General features: G+C 37.6%; 2 protein-coding genes across 3 annotated transcripts; both read right to left on the bottom strand.

Annotated features, from left to right (window-relative positions):
- Window positions 1-3,483: 3,483 nt before the first annotated feature.
- Window positions 3,484-4,335, bottom strand: LOC119980705. The gene has a single exon (XM_038823501.1). The coding sequence runs from the start codon at window positions 4,333-4,335 to the stop codon at window positions 3,484-3,486; it is 852 nt and encodes a 283-aa protein (XP_038679429.1).
- Window positions 4,336-16,581: 12,246 nt separating this feature from the next.
- Window positions 16,582-23,341, bottom strand: LOC119980986 (nucleobase-ascorbate transporter 6). Of its 2 annotated transcripts, none has more exons than XM_038823908.1 (15): window positions 23,134-23,341; window positions 22,476-22,616; window positions 21,581-21,678; window positions 21,267-21,443; window positions 20,854-20,954; window positions 20,205-20,280; window positions 20,061-20,120; window positions 19,721-19,905; window positions 18,781-18,877; window positions 18,301-18,387; window positions 17,846-17,904; window positions 17,642-17,733; window positions 17,453-17,530; window positions 17,196-17,356; window positions 16,582-17,082 (listed from the first exon to the last, which is right to left on the bottom strand). In XM_038823908.1, the coding sequence occupies exons 2-15, from the start codon at window positions 22,579-22,581 to the stop codon at window positions 16,864-16,866; spliced, it is 1,596 nt and encodes a 531-aa protein (XP_038679836.1). In that variant the 5' UTR covers window positions 22,582-22,616; window positions 23,134-23,341; the 3' UTR covers window positions 16,582-16,863. The 2 variants fall into 2 exon arrangements, with proteins under 2 accessions (XP_038679836.1, XP_038679837.1); XM_038823909.1 differs by lacking the exon at window positions 23,134-23,341 and adding an exon at window positions 23,000-23,129.
- Window positions 23,342-23,876: the final 535 nt, after the last annotated feature.

Raw genomic sequence — 23,876 nt, 5'->3', positions numbered from 1 at the left:
CTCTTTCTCTCTCATTTTTCTCTCTTAATCATCTCTCTCTCTCTCTCCTCTCTCTCTCTCTCTCTCCTCTCTCTCTCTCTCCTCACTTTTTCTCGCTCTCTCTCCTCACTCCTCTCTCTCTCCTCGCTCTCTCTCTCCTCCCTTTTTTTCTCTCCTCACTCTTTTTCTCTCCTCACTCTCTCTAGCTACATCTCTTCTTTCCAGATCATGAAATCAAGAAAAAAAATAGTCAAACTTTTCCAATTTTTAATAACATTAATTTATTATTTTAAATATAATTAATTGATTAATATTAAATATAATTAATCTATTCGTTTAAATGGAATTAATTTATTATTTTAAATAAAAGTAATTTATATGAATGGAATAAACAAAGGAAAGAGAAAGAAATATCATTTTAATACAATAGAGAATATGATAGGTAATGATGCAGTGTTAGTTGGATAGGGAATCTGTAAAATAGGGGAAAGTGATATTTTGTCTGTATTTCAGGGAAACTGATGTAGGTGCTCTAATGTCTCTAGAAGATTATTCTAACATATAATATTCTATTCTATTTTATATAATATATTTGATGGACTTGGGACTTTGGGAGTCGGAAGACTATATAGACTATAGTGGAGTCTTCTAGACTCCATTGTATTATATAATATATTATATTACATAATGTATATATTAGTTTATCCAAAAAAACATAATGTTTATATTATATATTTAGATATCATATACTACTATATATTTAAATATATATATAAATTTATAACCTATTATAAATAAGCGGTTCAACCTTTGCTATAACGGTTGAACTTTAAAAACCTTGACCCTTCGACCTTGACGATTCGATACACGGGTCGGTTTTAAAAACTATGATTTGAACAACAATATATAACAATACTGATGTGTTCTAGTTTTATATTTATGTTGAAAATTTGGACTTGGAATTGGGCCGCCCATGAGGGCTTGACCCAACCCAACCCATAGGTAAGTTATTGAGCAGTTGTCTTGGAGACAACTGCTGGTAACCACCTTGCGTCAGTTACAAAAATGTAATTGACGTATTTTTTCTTATAAAAGAGAAAACAATACAGAGATTGGTCAAGGTCTATTCTTCCACTCTTGCATTTGGAGAATCTAAGTTTACAAGCAAATAGAAAAATGTGTTCATACTGTGGAATTGTTCTTGGTTCTAGTAATCAAGATGGAAACCGATCCTCGTAAATTCGTATCGATCAGGAAATCAATAAGTCTTTCAATTTCTTCTTCGAATTACTACATTGGCATCAGAGGAAAGTAGTTTCTATACTGAGGAATCTGATTTGCATGGTTCGAGCATAAATTGATGGCTCAAAATCGAGTCTCATATATAATTTTGCTATGAACAAGTTTGGTATGGTTGGAAAGCTCTTGAAATAGGATTTCTAACTAATATTTTTGTGAAATTTTTGGAGAACTATGTGAATTTATATGAATTTTCAAATATTAGAATCGAAACTGGTATGAAATTTTCTGGGTTTATGTTTTCATTGACGAATTACAGTCGCGACATTAGAGTTTAAATGTCAAACACCAATTTCAAAGATTGTAATGGTAAAAATAAGACCAGAAATGAAATCGAGACATCAGAATTGTCCTGATCGCAAACTTTTTTATGCTAAAAACACTGTAGAAGGCGGCGCGTGCTGCTCACGCACCTGGCGGAGCGCTCACGCACCGGTAGGCTCTACCCGGTCAATCGATCGGGTCAAGGAGCGGGTTGGGTGCGAGTGCAGGTTGGATGGGTGGGTTATGGATTGGGTTGACCTGCGGTCTGTAACAGTAACCGCAACAAGTCCCACGCGCACCAATGGTGCGTGTAAACCACCACCTCTCATCGGGCCATGCATTTTGTTGTGGTGTGAAACCCGATTTTCATTATGTATTTTTCAGATTAATTAAAATAATATTTTCTATTTTTCTGAAATTTTTAGGTAACTGAAAAATTATTACATATGATAATTAAATAGTTAAAAGTTTAATTACTAATGTGATTTAATTATTTGTGTTTGTAGTGACTACAAGAGCACAAATAATACACTTATTGGGATATAGAAAAAATCCTAATCACACCATGCATCTACACATATATCATATGTATAAATGAATGAATGAAAAATTTGTGGATTTGTGATGTTCATGAGTTCTACATCGAGCAACAAATTTAGATTGTTCTCGATTCTCTACCGGAAGAGTGGAACATGGTTCGAAACTCATTAAAGCAAAGGTTGAGCACGTTAGGTTGAGCACGTTGAGTTTCGAAACTCTCGCTGATGAGCTTCTGTTAGAGAGGGAACGTCTGTATGCTATTATGCGTATACGACGCACTGGTCATAACGCAAATCATTTGGATTCTACTGCTCGATTCGTTTCATGGTATGAAGTGTACGAACTTGGGGGACATAACGAAGAAGATGAAGATGACATAATAAAAGATCTTGATTATGTTCCTAGCATGTGATTTATTCTGTATTTATTTTATTTGTACCTTTCTTGTGTATGTACATATTTATGTATTTGAAGTACATATTGGATATTTTCATTAATGACATGTTTATTTTATGTAATTTTTTTTACCACCTCCGTCCCATTTCTATAGTCCATTATACCATTATTGGAAGTCCCAAATAATAGTCCACTTACTTTAAATTAAGTCATTGTTTTACTATTATACCCTCATTTAATACACTCTTTTCTCACCACAATTCTCTAAATTCTATCTTCTCAAATAATTATTAAATGCTCGTCTGGAGAACTAAAAAGTCACATTAATTGCTTTCTTTCTACTATATACTCAACGTAAATCAATCCCATAAACACAATCGTCATATACTTCTTTCTTTTAACCAAAATTAGAAATTCATTCAAATAAAAAAAGTCATGGATCATAGCCAGAACAAGTTTGATCAAGATTTGAATAAGAAGGTGAGGTCCTTACTTGATTTAAATGTCTCATCCTACGAATTGAACAACAGGGAAATGCCACGGCTCGATTTAAATTCTCCACCGAAAGAATAAGGTTACATATCTGAGGCTCAAGAGCATCATCTTATCGTTTCACAAATGTTAAAAATATTTTTACCCAAATTCTATTGATTTAAAATGACAACTTTTATCCCTTGATTTAAGCTTATATGTGCTCATGTATGATCTGATATCAATTTGGAATGATCTTATCATTATCTCCTTCGTTTCTTTTTTTTTTTTGGTACTGGAGGACTCCCTTCTACCTGTGCTCATGTATGAGATTTTGGTACTGGAGTATTCACTAAACATGACAAACTTCAGCCATAAACAAAGAGAGAAAGAAAGAAGAAGGAAGGAACCAACCCTGTTTCCTGACATTAACACAAATCTATCATTACTCAATATTTTTCCTACAAACTTGCATTTTACTCGGATGGTGCACTTCGCTTTGATATGAGCTCTATTTTTTGCCATCTCTGACATTCACTGCGTCATGCTTGCCTTTGCCTCATTCAAAACTTGGAAATCACACTCAATGCAGATTGGGAGCTCCCCGTCTCTAATTAACTTTTGTTTGTTCACATGTAGATTTTTGTAGTTATTCCCACCAAAATTTCTTAGAATCTCAACCATACATGTTTGTAATGTTAAAAAAACATTGTTTAAATCTTCACTAGGGAACATGTCAAAAGCTTTATCCACGGCCAAAACAAATTCGTCCACTATAGTTGGAGCCTCCTGATGTTGAAGTGATTCAATAGCTCTAAAAAATCCAAGATCCAAGACATTCAGATCATGACTATTAGGAGGTTGACAACATAAGCGAATATCCAACCCATATGTTTCAACAACTTGCTGAAATTCAACATCATTGGCATATATATGTGGTCTTGCGTTATCTTGTTGAATGAAGATGTTGCTTGAGCTACCCAATGGCCATTTTTCTTTGATTGAAGGCAATAATTTCTCGATCAAACATAAACGAATAATGTCTTTAGTAACCGACAAAATTGGCTTTGACTCCAGAGTCCCCGCAACACGATTCTTACTACTTCGTTTTGCTGGTTCTTTGAACACAAATGGCCATATTCCTATTTTTCCATTGAACTCTCTATTAGCAGTACTATGAAACCGTGGACGAGCCACCGCAGTCAAAAACATAACCTTTGAAATAAATCGTTTACTTTTGCATGTGCGAAAAGGCTCAATCTCCTCTGGATGAAGATAATATTTTTGTGATGGTTTAGACATATAAAACCATTTTTCATCAATATGAATTCGATCAAACATGTTAATAAAAGAAGGTTTGGATCCGAGTGTACCTTCATCAATCATTGACAAGCAAAACTCCAACCTTGCTTTTTTGTTATCCTCCGATAACTACCGAACTATAGAAATGGGACGGAGGGACTATTTAATTACGATAAATGTGCATGAATCGAAATGTCATCAAATAGTGAGAGTTATTAGATGAACTAATAACTAGAATATTTTGCACTTGTTTGAATCAAAAATATTAATTGGACTATGCTAATGGAAATTGATTGAATGTTTACATTGTTATTTATTTCCGTCGCATATTTAGATTAATATTTGAAAACTTTGTACTATATTCTAATGTTAGTAATTTTGTCTGTATAGTTGAAATGGCTACAACAAAAAATATTGTCGCTGACTTGAACCAAGGAGACAAACTGAATGAAAAGAACTATGATGTTTGGCATCGTAAGATTCAATATCTCCTGAAAGAGCAAGACATGTTGGAAACAATCACTCAACCAATGGCTGAATCTAAGTATGGGAACACTGCTCAACATAGGCATGATATGGAAGCATATCAAGCCTATAAACGCAAAGATCGTCTGGCTCGCATATTGATGTTGAGTAGCATGAAGAATGATATAATGTTGTGTTTTGAGAAGCACCGTTCAGCTCAAGCAGTTTGGGATGCTGTGAAGGTTCAATATGAGGGAACCTCAACTGCTAGACTTTGTCAGTTAATCCTCAAATTTAATGGTTATAAGAAGTGTCAGAATCACACGATAAGGCAACATCTGACGGTCATGTCCAACATGATCAATGAATTGAGGGCTGTTAGGCGTGAAATGACTTATGAGCAGCAAGTCCAAGCTGTTATTTTCTCTTTACCAAGTTCTTGGGAACACATGCGTGTTGACCCTACCCACACGACAACATCAAGACATTTGATGAGGTTGCTCGCCATGTTGAGCTTGAAGAAGATCATCTTCTCACTGAAAAACCTATGAAGAGGTTTTTGTGGCTAATTCACGAGGAGCATCATGCTCTAGTCGTAAAAAGGGAAAAGGTAAAGGTCCCAATAAAGGAAAAAGGGGGAATGAAGCTAGTTTTAGTGGACACAAGCGCAAGTGTGGCAAATGCGGTGGCAAGAAAGGCAGAAACAACAACTGTTTCAATTGTGGCAAACCAGATCACTTTGCTCATGTTTGCACTGAGTCAAAGGTAATGTTTGACCACATTAGTCTCTCTAACTTGTATGTTAGTAGTTGCTTAATGTTTGCTGAATCTGTGTCTTATTGGACTATAGACTCAATAGCAACCGATCGCGTAGCAAGGGATCAAACAACTTTTGTAGATTTTCGTCGAATTCCAAAGAGAGTAGATGTATATATATGGGGAACAATGCTTCCGCTGATGTGCTTGGGCTTGGTACCTGTAAGTTAGAGCTAATGGGAGGTCGCACACTCTATCTCCAAAAGTTCGACAAAATCTAGTTTTTGTTCTTGTGTTGCTAGAACTAGGTTTTCATCTTGTTTTTAATAAATGTTGTGTGAAAATATTTATAGACAACGTATATTATGGTTCTGGCTATGTGTTGGATGGTTTTATGGTGTTAGACACCGCTAATATTGTACTTAATGACAATGCATCTATCTATGTTGTTGGAAATTCCAGTTATGTTCCCAATACGATAGTGTATTATGGCATGCCAGATTAGGACACATTGGGCAAGACCGATTCAATAGATTGGCTCGAACAGGTCTCTTAGGATCTCTCGCCAAAGTAGAATTGCCCACTCGTGAGCATTGCCTAGCTGGAGAAGCAACTAGATTACCATTTGGCAAAGCCAAGAGAGCTGATAGTCCATTACATCTTATCCATTCTTACATATATGGACCAATGAATGTAAGGGTTAGGCATGGTGCTGTATATTTCATCACTTTTATAGATGATTTCACACGTTTTGATCATGCTTATCTGATTTCACACAAGTTGAAGCATTGGACTGCTTCAAACAATACACCAATTTGGTAGAGAATCAATTATACACAAAGATCAAAGCTTTAAGGACCGATTGAGGTCATGAATATCTGTATGACCAATTCAAAATTTTTTGATGAAAAGGGTATAGATCGACAACTAACTATTCCTTATACTCCGCAACAAAATGGCGTAGCAAAAAGAATGAATATGACCCTATTAGACATGGTTAGGTCAATGATGGCGTAAGCAAATTTGCCAATTTCCTTTTGGGGAGACGCAATATTGACTACTGCCTACATTCTTAACCATGTGCCCTCTAAATCTGTCCCCTCCACCCCATATGGGCTATGAAATGGTGAAAAACCTAATTTAGGAAATTTGCAGGGTGCAGCTTATGTTCACAATAATTCTCATCACCACGGGAAACTTGGTCCTAGAGGGAAGGAGTGTATCTTCATTCGATACTCTTCTCACTCTAAATGATTCGTGTTTATTGGTGAAGAAGTTGATGGGAAGGTTACAGAAATTGAGTCTCGTGATGTTGTATTCTTAGATGAGGGACTTTCCTGTGAAAGGTGAGATTGATAAAGACTTCCTGAGACAGAGAAAACTAAGAAGAAGTGTCCCGGTCACCAAACACACGAACTGTAAAGTAATTTCTAGGATCCAGCTACTCAGAGAACTCCAGAACCCAGCAACACAAACAAGACCAGTAAATCAAGAAGTCAATGAAAGCTAACACCACCCCAGGAATCCTGCAATCAATATTCTGCAACTGTAAAAACTCAATAAACAACAGCTTGAAAGAGATACAGAACAAATCACCACTCTATTCAAGTCTGATGATAGATACAGGAATTAGGAGAGCCGCCGCCTAGGCTTCCCAACAACCCAATATGTTCTTTGTCATAATCCAACTCCCCCCACACAAAACAATGACCATAGGTTTAACAAGACCACTTCCTTCCAGGAAAAGACCAGACTAACCTTCCCAGGACAAGCCAAATAAAATAAAAACATAGATAAAGTTGCATAGATAATAAAATAACAACAAAAGTACAACCACCCTTGATCAATCTCCCCCGGTGGAGAAAAAGCTCGACCCTGAGCTTTCTTCGTCGTCATCTGTATAGTAAGGTGAGAGATCAGATACATTAAAAGTGGCAGAGACCCCATAAGCACCAGGAAGTTCAATTTTATAAGCATTGTCACCCAGGCGCTTCAAGACTTTGAATGGACCATCAGCACGAGGCCTAAGTTTGCCATGTTTACCAGGAGGAAAACGCTCCTTACTTAAATGGATCCACACTAAATCGCCCTCTCTAAAAGAAATGGGTTTGCGATATTTGTTTGCCTGGAGACGATACTTCTCATTGTGCTTAAGAATATTTCCTCGAATCTGAATGTGCATCTGTTGAATAAATTTAACCCTCTCTGCAGTAGTTTGGTCAAAATCAGTTAAGGAGACAGAGGGAGCCAAATCCAAAGGTGTGGCTGGATTCAGACCATAGACTATCTCAAAGGGACTAGAGCCAGTAGTTTGGTGCAAAGAGCGGTTGTAAGCAAATTCCGCGTGAGACAAAACGAGATCCCATTGACGAATGTTCTTCCCCACAAGACTGCGTAACAAATTTCCCAAACTACGGTTGACAACCTCAGTTTGCCCGTCGGTTTGAGGGTGATGAGAAGAGCTGAAAAGGAGCTTGGTACCCAGTTTTCGCCAAAGGAACCGCCAAAAGTGACTTGTAAACTTCGTGTCACGATCTAAAACCATAGACTTGGGAATACCATGAAGTTTCACTATGTTATCAAAATAGAGATCCGCAATGCGAGAAGCATCCATAGTCTTATTACAAGACACGAAGTGCGCCATCTTTGAGAATCAATCCACCACTACCATAATAGAGTCTTTCTTGCGTTGCGTTGGTGGTAAACCCACCACAAAATCGAGGCTAACATCCTCCCAAGGAGCAGCAGGTACCGGAAGAGGAGTATAGAGACCAGAATTTTGCTTGTGAGACTTAGCAATATGATAGGTCTTGCACCGCTGGATACAGCGTAAGACATCCCAGTCTAATCGAGGCCAATAAAAATGACAAGAGACCAAGGAATAAGTCTTATCACGACCAAAGTGACCCGCCAGACCACCTCCATGAGCTTCCAAAACAATGGATTCAAGTAGAGAGCAATCAGGAATGCACAGTTTGGATCCCTTGAACAAATAACCCTCCTGGCAGAGAAAAGCATCGACTGGACCATCCAAACACTTAAGAAATATGCCACCAAAGTAAGGGTCTTGTGGGTAGAGCTCCTTGATGATTTCAAACCCCACCACTTTAACCCCAAAAGTGGACAGCAACGAGTGCCGTCGACTAAGCGCATCCGCGACCTTGGTAAGTTTACCAGACTTATGTTTAATAACAAAAGAATAGGCCTGTAACACCTCCACCCAATTAGCTTGTCGGCGATGCAATTTGTGCTGCCCATGAATAAATTTGAGGGCTTCATGATGAGAAAACAACACGAACTCCATTGGCAGCAGATAATGAATCCAAAACTCCAATGTGCGAACAATGGCATAAAACTCTTTGTCGTAAGTGGAATACTTCCGACGGTGCTCATTTAATTTTTCACTAAAGAACGCTATCGGTCTCCCTTCCTGGCTAAGGACAGCCCCTATTCCCACACCTGACGCATCACAGTCCACTTCAAAAGGAACTTCAAAGTTTGGCAAGGCCAAAACAAGGGCCATGGTAATCTTCTGTGTAACTAGTTCAAAGCTAGCTTGAGCTTCCTTGGTCCACTTGAACACACCACCCTTCATACAATTAGTGAGAGGGGAAGTTAAAGTACTAAAATTTCGGATAAAACGACGATAAAAGGAGGCTAACCTGTGAAAACTTCGGAGCTCATAAATAGAAGTGGGAGTAGGCCAGCTGAGAATGGATTCAACCTTACTCTCATCCATTTGAATTCCATCACAAGAGACGACATAACCCAAGAATACCAGCTGGGAAGTACAAAAGTGGCATTTGTTAAGATTGACAAAGAGTTTTTGAGTTCTCAACAACTCAAATACTTGACGAAGATGAGACAAATGTAAGTCTATGCTCTTGCTATAGATGAGAATGTCATCCAAATAGACAACCACAAACAGCCCCATAAACGGCTTGAAAATATGCGTCATTAACCTCATAAACGTACTTGGAGCATTAGACAACCCAAAAGGCATTACCGTCCATTCATACAACCCACCAGGTGTCTTGAAGGTTGTTTTCCATTCATCATTGGGACGCATACGGATTTGGTGATAGCCACTTCGAAGATCGATCTTGGAAAATATGCAAGCCCCATGCAATTGATCCAACAAATCATCCAAGCGAGGAAGAGGAAAGCGATACTTAATGGTAATTTTGTTGATGGCTCTACTATCCATACATAAACGCCAAGAACCATCTTTTTTGGGTACAAGTAGTATGGGGACTGCACACGGACTCATACTTTCCCTCACCAAGCCTTTAGCTAACAATTCATCTACTTGGCTCTGTAATTCCACTTGTTCCTGTGGATTCAACCTATAAGCAGCCCTATTAGGAAGACTGGAGCCAGGGATAAGGTCAATACAGTGTTTTATATTACGCAGCGGAGGCAAACCCGGAGGAATTTCATCAGGAACTACATCAATAAATTCTTGTAACAAGGGTGTCACCAAGGAAGGGATCACAACATGGTCTTGATTCTTCTCTAACATCACAAGTGCCAATAAATGACCAGTCTCACGAATAGCAATCTTGGTGTCACTTCGGGACAATAACCAAGAATTCTTGGCTGGTGAAACGGGGCGAGGAACAACCTCCTTCGAAGGTCCAAGAGTGATCTTGACAGCATCCTTTATGAAAGAGTAAGTGTTTCTAAACCCATCGTGGAGCACACGGCGGTCATATTGCCAAGGACGACCCAGTAATAAGTGACACACATCCATAGGAATGATATCACACCAAATTTCATCAGAGTATTTCAACCCAATAGAAAAAGGAACCCGACACCGTTTGTGCACTCTCACCTCATTACCTTTGCGAAGCCACAAGAACTTGTAAGGTTGGGGATGCTCGACCATAGGAAGTTTGAGTTTGTCTACCATTGCTTGGGCCACTACGTTCTCACAACTCCCACTATCCACAATCACCTCACAAACCTTTCCCAGACAAGTGCACTTAGTATGAAATATATTGTTACGAAGCCAAGCAAGATCATTGTCAAGAACTGCACTCAGACTTCTCCGAATGACCAGAGCCTCACCTTGATCTGCAAATGTAATGTCCTCATCCATATCTTCATCTACTACATCATATTTTGGTTCACCATAAATCGCATCCTCGTTGCCAGTGCCCTCCTCCACCAAAGCAACTATCTTGTTATTAGGACAACTAGAAGTGATATGACCTATACCTTGGCACTTGAAACACCTCCGATTGGAAAAAGAAGTCTTTGCCCCATAACGAATAGCAGACGATTTTGGTTTCCATGGTGAGGATGACGAAGAACTCGTAGGAAAAGTAGACTTAGAGGAAACACTACCAGGATGAGTCACGACAGGTTCTCGGCTTGGTCGAGCTATCAATTTCTTGGAGTGTTGCAATTGCTTCTTAACGCGGACTGCCAATTTACACACATTGGCATAAGTCCACTAAGGTTGTAACTCAACCACATTACGCAGTTCAGGCCGTAAAGCCCCAAGATAACGGGTGACTGTTTGTTCTTCAGCTTCAATAATGTCGCATCGAATCATCAAGCTTTCAAATTCAGCAGTAAAATTTTCTACAGACAGATCACCTTGAGTAACATGATGGAATTTGTAGAAAGCATCATGACGGTAATGGTCAGGTAAAAATTTTTGCTTAAGGAGCTTCCACATTTTATCCCACGAAGCAATGCGACTCTTTCCCTCAAGGGACCTCCTTCTCTTTTGATGTTCCCACCAGATCGATGCATGTTTCTTGAGTTCTATGGCCACTACCTTCACCTGACGAGACTCAGGTACCTCCTTGTAATCTAATACTCGCTCAACCGTGTGAAGCCACTCGATAAAATCATCTGGTGTACCCATGCCGCCAAAGTCAGGAATATCCACCCGTAAGTCAAAGCTCTCTCTTCGATAATGAAATTTTTTTGAAGGAGTAATCAGTTCACCAGTAGTGTGGAACGGATTGATTTCCCTTTCATCTTGACTAGAATCTGTACTCTCCTCCTCTCCCTGACTGGTAATGCTCTAACTGTTGTTGGAGTTCTTCAACCTGCCGCTTGAGTTCATCTACTTCAATATCGCGTAAGTCACGGGTGCGAGGTGGATTCGCACCACGCCGACCACGAGCTCGAGTAGCCATTGAAGAGCTCCGATACCAATCTGACACAGAGAAAACTAAGAAGAAGTGTCCCGGTCGCCAAACACACGAACTGTAAAGTAATTTCTAGGATCCAGCTACTTAGAGAACTCCAGAACCCAGCAACACAAACAAGACCAGTAAATCAAGAAGTCAATGACAGCTAACACCACCCCAGGAATCTTGCAATCAATATTCTACAACTGCAAAAACTCAATAAACAACAGCTTGAAAGAGATACAGAACAAATCACCACTCTATTCAAGTCTGATGATAGATACAGGAATTAGGAGAGCCGCCGCCTAGGCTTCCCAACAACCCAATATGTTCTTTGTCATAATCCAACTCCCCCCACACAAAACAACGACCCTAGGTTTAACAAGACCACTTCCTTTCAGGAAAAGACCAGACTAACCTTCCCAGGACAAGCCAAATAAAATAAAAACAAAGATAAAGTTGCATAGATAATAAAATAACAACAAAAGTACAACCACCCTTGATCACTTCCAATTTTACGAAATGGAAAATTTAAAAAATGGCACACCTATACCTGTAGAGGGATTAGAGGAAATTCTTAATCCTCCTGGGGAAAGTGAGAGCGACGTAGTGCCTGATCAAACTCCTATGGAGCGAGATCATGAGTAATCTCAACCTCGTCGAAGTATTCGTGAACGAATCCCACATCATTGATTTGAGATTAAGGGGGAAATATTCATGATTACTCCACAGGATGATGAAGAGCCTAAAACAGTCAATGAAGCTCCATCTGGTCGTAAAGCTAAGGAATGGATTAAAGCTATGGAAGAAGAGTTGGAGTCTATGAAAACTAATCAAGTCTGGGACTTGGTTGATTTACTACCAGGTCAAAAATTCATTGGAAATAAATAGATTTTAAAAATTAAACGAAAGACGGATGGGTCAATAGAATGATATAAGGCTCGGCTAGTAGCAAAATGATACACTCAAGAAGAAGAAATTGATTATGAAGATATTTTCTCACCAGTTGTGAGAATAACTTCAGTTCGTCTCATCCTAGCAATAATTGCACACATGGACTTAGAATTATACCAAATGGACGTGAAAACTCCATTTCTCAATAGAGAACTAGATGAGGAAATTTATATGAATTAACCTTTATGCTTTGAGCCTAAAGGACAAGAGCGCAAAGTTTGCAAACTAAATAGATCCATATATGGTCTTAAACAAGCATCTAGGCAATGCAACATCAAGTTTCATCAAGCAATCCAAAGGGATGGCTTTACGATGATGTAAAAAGCCCATTGTGTGTATTTAAAACGTTCAAGTAGTGATTTCATAATTTTGTCTTTTCATGTCGACGACATTTTAGATACACGCAATGGGCTTTGAGCCTAAAGGACAAGAGCGCAAAGTTTGCAAACTAAATAGATCCATGTATGGTCTTAAACAAGCATCTAGGCAATGGAACATCAAGTTTCATCAAGCAATCCAAAGGGATGGCTTTACGATATGTAAAAAGCTCATTGCGTGTATTTAAAACGTTCAAGTAGTGGTTTCATAATTTTGTCTTTGCATGTCGACGACATTTTGTTGGCTGGGAATAACAAATAATTGATTGATGCCACAATGAAGTGGTTATCGTCGAACTTTGAAATGAAAGACATGGGTGAGGCTAGCTATGTAGTAGGTGTGAAGATCATAAAAGATCATGCTAGAAGGCTTTTGGGAATTTTGTCAAGAGACTTACATCAAAAAGATGTTAGAGCGTTATCACATGCAAGATAGCAAGCCGATGGATACCTTTGTTGATAAGAACTTGAGCCTAAGTCCTTATATGTATCCCAAGACTCCAGAAGAGATAGAAAAAAAATGTCTAGAGTACCATATGCCAATGCTGTGATGCTGTCGGTAGTTTGATATATGTAATGATGTGTACACGTCCCGACATATGTTATGTTGTTGAGTTGGTTAGTCAATTTCAATCGAACCCTGAACAAAAGCACTTGATAGCAGTCAAAAGGATTCTGCGATATCTGAAAGGGACTTCAAATTACATGCTATGTTTCCAGGGAAATGATGTTTTGCGACTGATCGGTTATTATGATGCTGATTGGGGAGGAGAAATAGATCAGTCCAAATCAACTTTAGGATATAATTTCTTGCTTAATGGTAGTGCAATACTATGAAGTAGCAAGAAGCAATCCTGTGTAGCCTTGTCCACGATAGAGGCTGAGTACGTAGCTTGTTCCGCAGCAACACAAGATGCAGTTTGGTTAAAGAGTTTCCCGCAACATTTAGAAGTTGTCAAATCAGCGTCATAACCTGTGACAATTTTTTGTGATAACACTACTATATTGGCTGTAGCCAAGGATCCTAAATACCATGGAAAGACCAAACACATCAGGATGAGATATCACTATATTAGAGACGCACTTGTTGAGCAGGAAGTGGTCCTCAAACACATTTCTACACAAGATATGGTGGCCGACCCACTTACCAAACCGATAGTTGGGGATGCATTTGTTAAACATGTGAAGTCTCTAGGCTTATGGAGAATATGATTTAGAATATTACATGTTAAGTGGACCATGTAAATACTTACAGCTATTGAATAATATTTGAATGTTGTTAATACATTAAATTATTCAATATTTGTGGCGTGCACTGTAAGTATTGATAGTACAATTTATAAAGTGTGTCAATAGACATGGATTGACTCACTCACACGAGCAATCGCCTCTAGCGCTAGAAGGCAAGTAGATATGAGACGATTTGAATTAGAACGCTCAGAACACTACTTGGGCGTAGTAGGATCGAGTATAATTCAATATCATTGAAAATGGAGTCGCCTTGGTTAGGGCCAAGATGAGTTTCTTAGAACAAGAATAACCGACATGAATGATTCCTCACCATTCATGAGTCTATTTGTAGAATGTCGAGTGTGAATTTAGTCATCTGGCACCGTTGATAGTGAGTAGATGAGAATTTCAAATTTGATGCCTGTGAATTGGCGATAAGATTTAGACTCGTATGGTGTATTTCCTCTTACGAAGAGAGAAATGACATACGCTCTTTATCTGAGGATAAGAAAAGAGAGCTCCAACATAGTATGTATTTCATACTACATATATTAGCGACCATTCAGGAAGTAAAGAATGGATCCCTACTTCTTTACTATGTGAGTCCTGGAGATCTTAAATAGATCTCAAATTTTTTTTTTTACCCTTTGTAACTTTTGACTATATCATGATGTGATGAATTAATGTTTGCTACTTTAAGAGTGTGACCAATGGTCATGGAAAGATTCGACATAAAGGAACACTCCTAGGAAAGCATGTTGATTCATATCTGAGTGATATGAGGGCGAAAAAAAAAAAGTATTTGTTGGTTTTACACCTGTTACTGGTATTCACCGACCGGAATCATCTCATTCGAAAGAGTTTGATTTGATTTAGAATACTTGTAATTGTAAGGATGGATTGAGTATAGAATTCATGAGAGATTGGATAATTCTCAATCATGTGTAGCTGAAAATACTTGGGATATGTAAGTACATATTCGGGAGTAATAATTTCTCAAAGAGGTTGATGTCTCCTATATGGCATATGGAAGGTTTCTATATTGGAACTCCCATTATTCGTGTACTTCAAGTCGCACGGTCCATTCATTTGTATGAATTTGCTTGTATAAATTTGAAATTTACATTAAAAGGACTCAGCCCTACATGGAAGAATGGGAGATGTTGGAAATTTGGACTTGGAATTGGGCCGCCCATGAGGATTTGACCCAACCCAGCCCATAGGTAGGTGATTGAGCAGTTGTCTTGGAGACAATTGCTGGTAAACACCTTGCGTCAGTTACATGTAACTAATGTCTTTTTTCTTATAAAAGAGAAAACAATACAGAGACTGGTTAAGGTCTATTCTTCCACTCTTGGATTTGGAGAATCTAAGTTTACAAGCAAACAGAAAGAAGTGTTCGTACTTTGGAATTGTTCTTGGTTCTAGTAATCAAGACGGAAATCGATCCTCATAAATTCGTACCGATCAGGAAATCAGTAAGTCTTTCGATTTCTTCTGCGAATTACTACAATTTAAATATTATTTCATCTTACATGGTCTTTGATTAATTTTCATCAATTTTAATATGTATTTATGTTAACATTTTATGAGACGAAACATTAAGATAATGTTCATTGCTAATATTATTTTAATAAGTGACATTGTTGTAAAATAACCTTAAAAAAAATTTCAGGAGCAGTACCTCCACTAACTTCTTTCGAGCAAATCAAAATACAATAGCCCACTCCCTCACTTCCTAACTCCGCCCTTGTTCATGGCATACTATCCTATCGATTCTGGTATGGGGAAAACAATTCAATAGGGTTTGGCTTCTTCTGTGGGAAATGGTGCAAAAACTAGTTTCTGGATAGACAAATGGGCAGAGGACATCACAATTAGAGATAAATATCAGAGATTGTTTAGTGCCTCTGTGCAATAAAATTGCAGAATAGTAGAAATGGGGCATTGGGGCAGCTATTTATGGGACTGGGTTTTGTATGGAGGATAACACCATACAATTTTATCTTTTGAACATTCGATATAGGTCTAAACTCTGATCGTCAGACCCACAGACACATAAATTTTCCATCTATAGAGTAAGTTGGGATAAAGCTCCGCGCGTTATCATATAGATATTATTAGAATTGAAGACAAGTGGTCTTTTTTGCAACTCCTCTTCCGAGACCGTAGACCCCTCTCTTTATTTATTGCTCTGGCCTTAGAAACCTGTGTGGTTTAGGATCATTAATTGGTGGGGACGTACTTGGTGTACCCCAGGTGATATCGTAGGTGTTTTTTCTCAGAAGGGGAGCTTTGAACAGGGAAATGTAGAGAAAAGATTGTGGGGGAGTACTGTTTTACATCATGGCTTGGTTTATATGTATACTTTCAAGCATGCATCAAAAGATACTGAAGAATGGAAGAGAATAAAAATGCATCATTGCTTACACCAAATCCAAATCTCTCCATTGGATTTACAGTCAAAAAGGAAAGAAAGAACTCTAGTCAACAAATGTTTCAAGGCATCCTATAAAGACAGAAATTGAACTTAATATTATCGTGTACCGCGATAGAGCGTGTGATAAGATTGACAGGAGGGTAGCAAGAAACCTATTTGTAATGCAATTCCAGGTACATGGCTATTCTGAACTTTGTTTAAGGGAGCAGTAGTTGATAAAGCCTTAATCACAAATTAGTGCTCACACAGATGGGAAATACTTGTTTAGATTGAAGGGCAGAGAGTAGAACTCTTCGCTCCTCGTATCGCCTTTGAAGTTTTTGAACTTGTCCCACCAGTGCTTACCCCTGTCTTTCCTGATCGCACCGTCCTTTTTATGCAACGTGTTGTCCAAGAAATAGGCCAAGATCCCAGCAACAAAAGCTTCCGAAGAAAAGGGTACATTTATTATATCGTTAAACTGCCAAGTAAGAAATCATTACATTTGTCAGTTGAGTTCAGAAAATTAGTATAACATTGTATATAACTTAGCTGAGACCAACTAGAAGTTCGCAGATGTAATTTTGGGCATACCCATCTCCCACTGGTATGCACTGGACCATAGCCATTGATTGCAGTATACTCATTGAAGTACTGAGCGACAGACAAGCCCATGAACACAGAGAAGCCTAATATGAACTTTGTTCGGAAGCTGTTGAGATTACAGAATTGAAGAAAGCTAAGGCCTCCAACACCTGCTCAGGCGTATGAAATAAATATATTAACAACCCATAATGAAACTGGATCTGTAGATAAATGTTTTTCAACTGCAAAAGTAGAAGCATACATACCCACATAAGCAAAGAAAAGGCAGTACAGAGCGGCAATAATAGGTGCTGGAATTGAAGCAAATACAGCTCCGAATTTTCCTTCACGATATAGAAAAGTTTACTGATATTAGGAGCAAGAGGCTCACAGAGAAGCAGCAAATTACAGATAATGGAATGATACAAACATTGAATATATTGAGAAAATTTTACCAAGAATGGAGAAGAAAATCATAAACCCAGCAGAGATTTGGACAACTCTTCGGCTGCCAACACGTGTCAAGGCCAAAAGACCAGCATTCTCCCTGAAGGTGGAGGAAGCAAAGTTATTCATTCGATGTGAATATTCTATTTTCAATTGATGGACAGTTACATTCATGCTCATAAAGCAAATATAATTCCCTGTTAGTATCTTACACAGATACAGAGGATCCATTAACAGTTCCAAACAACCCAGAGAACAAAATGCCGACGCCCTGCAAGCCAATCAAAAAGAAAATACGGATGAGACGTTGAAATGCAAACATAGGCATGCATGGCATATAGCACACAGAGTGCATAGATGATAAATCTTGCACAATATATTCCTCATAACTGTATTATCCGTGTGAGGAGCAGATGGCAAAAATTCCCCCCCCCCCCTTCTTCTTTCTTGAAATTGAATATAAGTCAAAAGGCAATGGAAGTCTGGGAATTAATAGTTCAATCGAATATCACTCAGGTTTATCTTTCTGCAAATTAGTAATGTATGTATATCAAATTGAGACCGATCTCACAAAGTTCACGGATATCAAATTAGTAATGTATGGACATCACAAGTATAACGAAGTTGGGACAGTATTAGAACATGAGGGAAAACACTAACAAATTACCTGCCAACCAACACCACGGCTCAGAATAGAAGATGGCAACATAGTCGCACTAGCATACCTTGAAACTGCAATAAAAGCACCTGTGGACTGATTGTATCATTCAACAAAAGCAAGAAATTAGTAGATTTCAAGTGATTGACGACATCTTCAAAAAGAATCTTACAAAATACTAAGCAGTTCAATGGATGTCTGTATACTGTAAAAAAAAAGCACAAGAAATGATCACTTTTTTTAATTTTAAGGGGGAAAAACGAGAACTATACTCTCTTATTATATTTTTCTGCCCCCGCAAGTATCATTTTTGTCTTTTCAAGGACATCAACAACTTGTTAATGGAGTTCTAAGCATGCGCGAACACACGTGAAAAAGAAAGTAGTGGAGAAAAAATTACAGGACTGAGAAAAGGGGCAATATCAACGATAACATTAGCAGTGACAATTTTGTATAAATATACGTAGTCAGGAAGGAAATAAAATAAACCTCAACAAGAGCAACAAAGGAAGCCATCATCATGGCAAAGGCTTCACCAGCATCAAATGAAGGAGCTCCCCATTGAAATGGATATGGAACTCTTATCCTGCAAATAAAAATCTTAGTTACATATACCGTGCCTAGAAGCATCGAATCGCTCAAACCAATCAATATTTAAAAAGATATAAGAGGAAAATAAAAAGAAATTTGGACCATTTAATCAAGACCTTCCAATTATCATAAAATTGTCATGGACTTATGGTTGAAATAGATGACGTGCACCATAAAAATAGAACTGGCGATTAAAGAATGTTACATAATTTGAAAAACCAACAAAGTTCACGAGACCGTATTAGAACTTGAAAATCACAAACTTTCCACCATTTGAACCAAAACATCGTTGGAATTGAATCTCGTCAGGTAGACAAGGATTGTATAGTCTTAATGACCAGTGCACAAGACCACTAAAACATAATATGTAAAAAGGGCTCACATAGAATCTAGAACGAATATGCAACTTACAGTTATAATCATCCAATCCCTCCTAAATCTAGGATATACTTTTGCAACTGATATGAAAAGAACGGGGTCCTTCTAATAGTCTCTTCTTTTACCAAGTCGGAATCCACCACTTGACTAATTAATTACATGATTGTCATGACCTTTGATACATAAAAAAACCATACAAAAAAGGTTTACGCTGAAGTATAAATAGCTACAGAGTGAAGATGCAGATTGTTCAAAAAATGACAAAGAATGTCCTAAATAAATTCATGAATAAGTACATGAATATAAGAAATGATCTGAATAAGTAGTCAATTGTAAATGAATATGATTAATGATCCAAATCACAAGTCAATAATAATAGTCAGAAACCAAGAATAACTTGGACAGAACAATGGAAATACATTCAAGCTGTGACTCTTCAAAGAAACAGGACAAAGCCTACCATGGCGCAGCATCTATAAGTCCAGCACGATCAGTACGACAGCTGAGCTGTGTCCTTGGTGGTTTACCATTATAGGCCCCACCAACAGTTAGAAGATGAGCATATATCCATACAATCACCACAGAAAATATAACAGCAAAACGGTCAAAGATTGGTCTTCCTGAATGTAAAACATGAGGCATGTACTGCAAAATGAGAATAAAGAATCAAAATTCAAAATTCATGGCCTGTCTCAATCATTCCATGGTAAGGCTAGAGAAAGTCCCAAAAGGAAAAGGCCAACATATCATTATATCTGTCAGAGGAAACTGGAGATTTCTGATGATAAAGAACACTCTACCTGTGAAATGAACACTAAGATGATAAGCTCAGGCAGTCCAATCTCCACGCATTTGGCAACCTAAAAAATAGGCAATGTAGACATCCCATATTGATTAAACTTTCATGTGCGCACAAACATGCATAAATGGCAAAAGGAACTTACCCCAGGAAAACCTAATTCAAACAGCCCAAAACCAACAAGAGCTATCAATGGAGTAACTGACAGTGGACTAAGAAACCTGGATCGTGGAAAAAATAAACCAATATTACTTCAGTTTTTGCTGTTGGCGAAAAAGTATTTACTATTTACAACTCAGGACAGGAAGTTGTGAAGAAAAACTCTAGGTCTAGTCAATAATTCAATCAGAACTGAATAAATTATTATTTACAGCTCACTACAGACTCTCAGACTAAATGCTGAACCATGTTAACATGAAGATGAGGGGAAACAAAATTCATTTGGTAGAGGATTCTGCACGGAGAAAGAGGAAAGATGAAAGAGAAAACAGGAAAGAATTTTACAAAACTTCAAATAACAGTTTTGGTTTTTAAAAACCAAAAACAGTTTTCAATTTTACAAACAGTTACTAAAAACACCCACCCAAACGAATTTTCAATCCCATTTGAATTTTCAAAAACAGAAAACAATTTTGAAAACTGTAACCAAACAGGCCCATAGGTCTGGTAACTGTTCATGAAAAAACAATGACTCAATAGTTCAATCAGAAATGATGTGACCAACCAATTAGTACAAAATATCTGGTCAATAATCTAATCAAGCATTCTTGTTAAAACTCTTCACTCAAACGAACCTTGCAACATTGCGCCAAAGGCCACTGAAACCGAGGACAATTTGAAGAGTTGAAGCAACAATAAGGGCACCCTGTATTGCTCGCATTATCTTCTTAAATCTCTGTATTGACAGTGACACATTGTCAAAATAAAAAGTTAAAACATTCACTTCATTCAGACATTAAAAGCTTATTCTGTATATAAGTATATGGCATTGTCTCTCTTGTTATCAATACAAATGAATTAAGGCGATACATTGTAAAGTAATAAATTTAATAGCTTATAATGAAAGTCCTGCAAGAATCTTAATCGAGAATAACGCAAATATACATGATATATATCCTCTTACAGCTAACACCAGAATTTACGTTAACAAGCAAGTGAAAGTATCAAATTAAAAATACTTTACATCAGAGTATGATTAGCTCCAAACCTCTACAGGGTCTGAGGTATCACTAAATCGACCAGCAAGGATAATCGAAATCGTAGTTGGTACAAAGGTATAAGACCCTCCAATAACTGCAGGTAGTCGCGTCCCAAATAAAGTTTGCAAAAGTGTGTTGATGCCAGCTACAAAAAGTAGTGTCTGGATAACCTTTGCCTTCTCCTCCTAAAATAGCAGAAGGTTACTTTTCAGTCGCAAAAGAAAGCGCCATAGTTTATCAAAACCAACTAAAATATTTTATGCACACATATTGTCTGTGTGCGTCTGTGGGTTTTTTTTGACTTGCCAAACATAAAGCTTACATTGCCACCTCCCATTTGAGGAACAAGCGCAGTGGGAATGAGAACAGTTGTGCCAAGCATCACAAGGTAATGTTGGAATCCAAGAAGGATAGCCTCCGCTGTATTAAATATCCCCATATATAAGCTCAATAAATTAAATGAAAATTACTTCGACAAGGAAAAATGCAAGCAACAACAACGATTGAGAGAGGAAGAAAACAAAGCACTCTTATAATTTGAAACATATTTATGAAAGTTGGATAAGTTTATCTTAATCATGATAACAATGAAATTGAGAATTCTAAAATAGCTCGGAAAGGCAAAACGCCCTTCAACAAATACAGAATAAGCATTAAGCAAGCATCACTAACATAATCACCAGGGCTAACTAACTAACCAGAGCAGCACAATTTATCATACTAAGAAGAAGAAAGGGAGAAAGATAATTTTCCAAAAGCAATCAACAGAATAGACAACAAAAATTCCAGAAGCAACAAACCAAATCAATTTAGAAGGTTCCATTTTCCAACTTTCACAAAATTAGGAAATTCCTCTCTTTTTTTTCCCGAATGGAAAATTGAAATCTTCATGTTGCAGAAAAGTGACTTTTCGAAGTAAGAATATCCTTTGCATTTCTCTTTTGGAAATAAGGTATTCCCCCAAACAGGAGGTCTTATAAAAAGCTACTTTCAACTTCTTATCAAAAAAAAAAAAAAAAACTTTGCAAAATCCAATTAACAGATCCAGCGAACATACCTAAGATATACCCAGAAGATTCAGAACCAACTCAACCAAGAATCACAGTGTAATAAAATAATAAATCAAAATTAGGCACACAAAATCTAAAACCTGTACATACAATTCAAGGCGTACCCAAAACAAGAACAAGTAAAGGTGACACAGAAAGACTACTCACGCCACGGAGGTGGACTTGTAATGCAATAAGAAATGTTGGGTAGCTGATCCTTTGGTGGATGAGGCTGTGGTTCAGCTGCCTTTGCTGGAGCCGCTCCTCCTGACATGATCCCTAACTCTCTCTAAACCTCTTTCTCTCTCTCTAAAAAAGAACACACGTTTCAAAAATGAGTGTAAGCTGCTTGAAAGAGAAGTACAAGTGCCTAAAAACCTAAAGCAGAAGACCCAGATCCCAAATCTCACAGAACACTGCCCAGACTAACAAAAGAACAAAAACCCTCAATAATTTGGAGCATCCCACCAAAAAGAGTAAACAACCCACATGAATACCTCACTCATATAAGCCCAGAAAATGAAAGTTTAACAACAGTGAAGAGAGAAAAAAAAATAAACAATAATTGCAACCAAAACTAGGTGTCAAAAAAAGATCAGGGGAGAGAAACACAGAAAAGCACCTTTTAACAATCTTTTTCAAAGTAAAATCAAGTGAGAAGCATTGAAAGTCAAAGTAAATAAATAACGTACCCCACTTTGAGCAAAAAAATAAAATAAAAACTCTTGTATCTTCAGTCCCCAAAAAGGATTAAAATTAGAGAGAGAACACAGATGTTCTGTTGAGGCCAAGAAGAAAAGAATCAGAGAGAAAAAGTCCAGCAAACCTTGTGTGGAAAGTGTGAGAGCTGCAAAGTGAAATGAAATGAAAATTTGTGAGAGAGAGACTTTCTCCCTATCTAGAAAGTAGAAATTACACACAGCATCTCTAACATGGAAAAACAAAAACTTAACAAACATTAATTTATGGATTTTAAAAAAAGTCTCGCAGAATAATCAATGTCAATAATGTGTTCATTTTATTAAGAAACAAATTATGGAGAAGAAGAGAGAAAGGTAGAAGAAGTTGATAATTAATGATGACTATTAGTGGGTGGGTTTAGTAAAACGACGACGTATTGGGTAATTGATTTACTTGCTAATACCACTTTCCAGCTAATAACCTCCTGACCTAGTTAAGCTAAACCTACACGTTCTCTCTTTACGGGAAAAGACAATACTGACACTGAAGAAGTTGGCTGGACCATGTGCGGATAGGGTTTTCTAGAAAAAGGGTAGTTTCGGAATTTTGAAAAATGACAATCACGTGTGGAGGTGTAAAATAGGAAGATGAAGATTAGATATGGAGAGATATGTCAAACCGACCAATTCCCTTTTTCTATCCCGAATTGGTCCCTGTGTTTGTACCTAATTTTACAGCTATACCAAGATCCCTGCTTCTTCTTAGGGCTGTTAAAAAAATCACAAAAATCGACAAATGGAATTCATCGATAGGGTTTTTAAAAAAAATTACACATTTTCATCGATAGGTTTTTTTTTAAACGGTTAAATTTATGTAAAATAATCAACC

This window comes from Tripterygium wilfordii, chromosome 16, assembly GCF_013401445.1.
Source record: "Tripterygium wilfordii isolate XIE 37 chromosome 16, ASM1340144v1, whole genome shotgun sequence".
Lineage (NCBI taxonomy): Eukaryota > Viridiplantae > Streptophyta > Magnoliopsida > Celastrales > Celastraceae > Tripterygium > Tripterygium wilfordii.
Note: the sequence above shows the minus strand (reverse complement) of the source record. Positions and strands in the feature narration are given on the sequence as shown.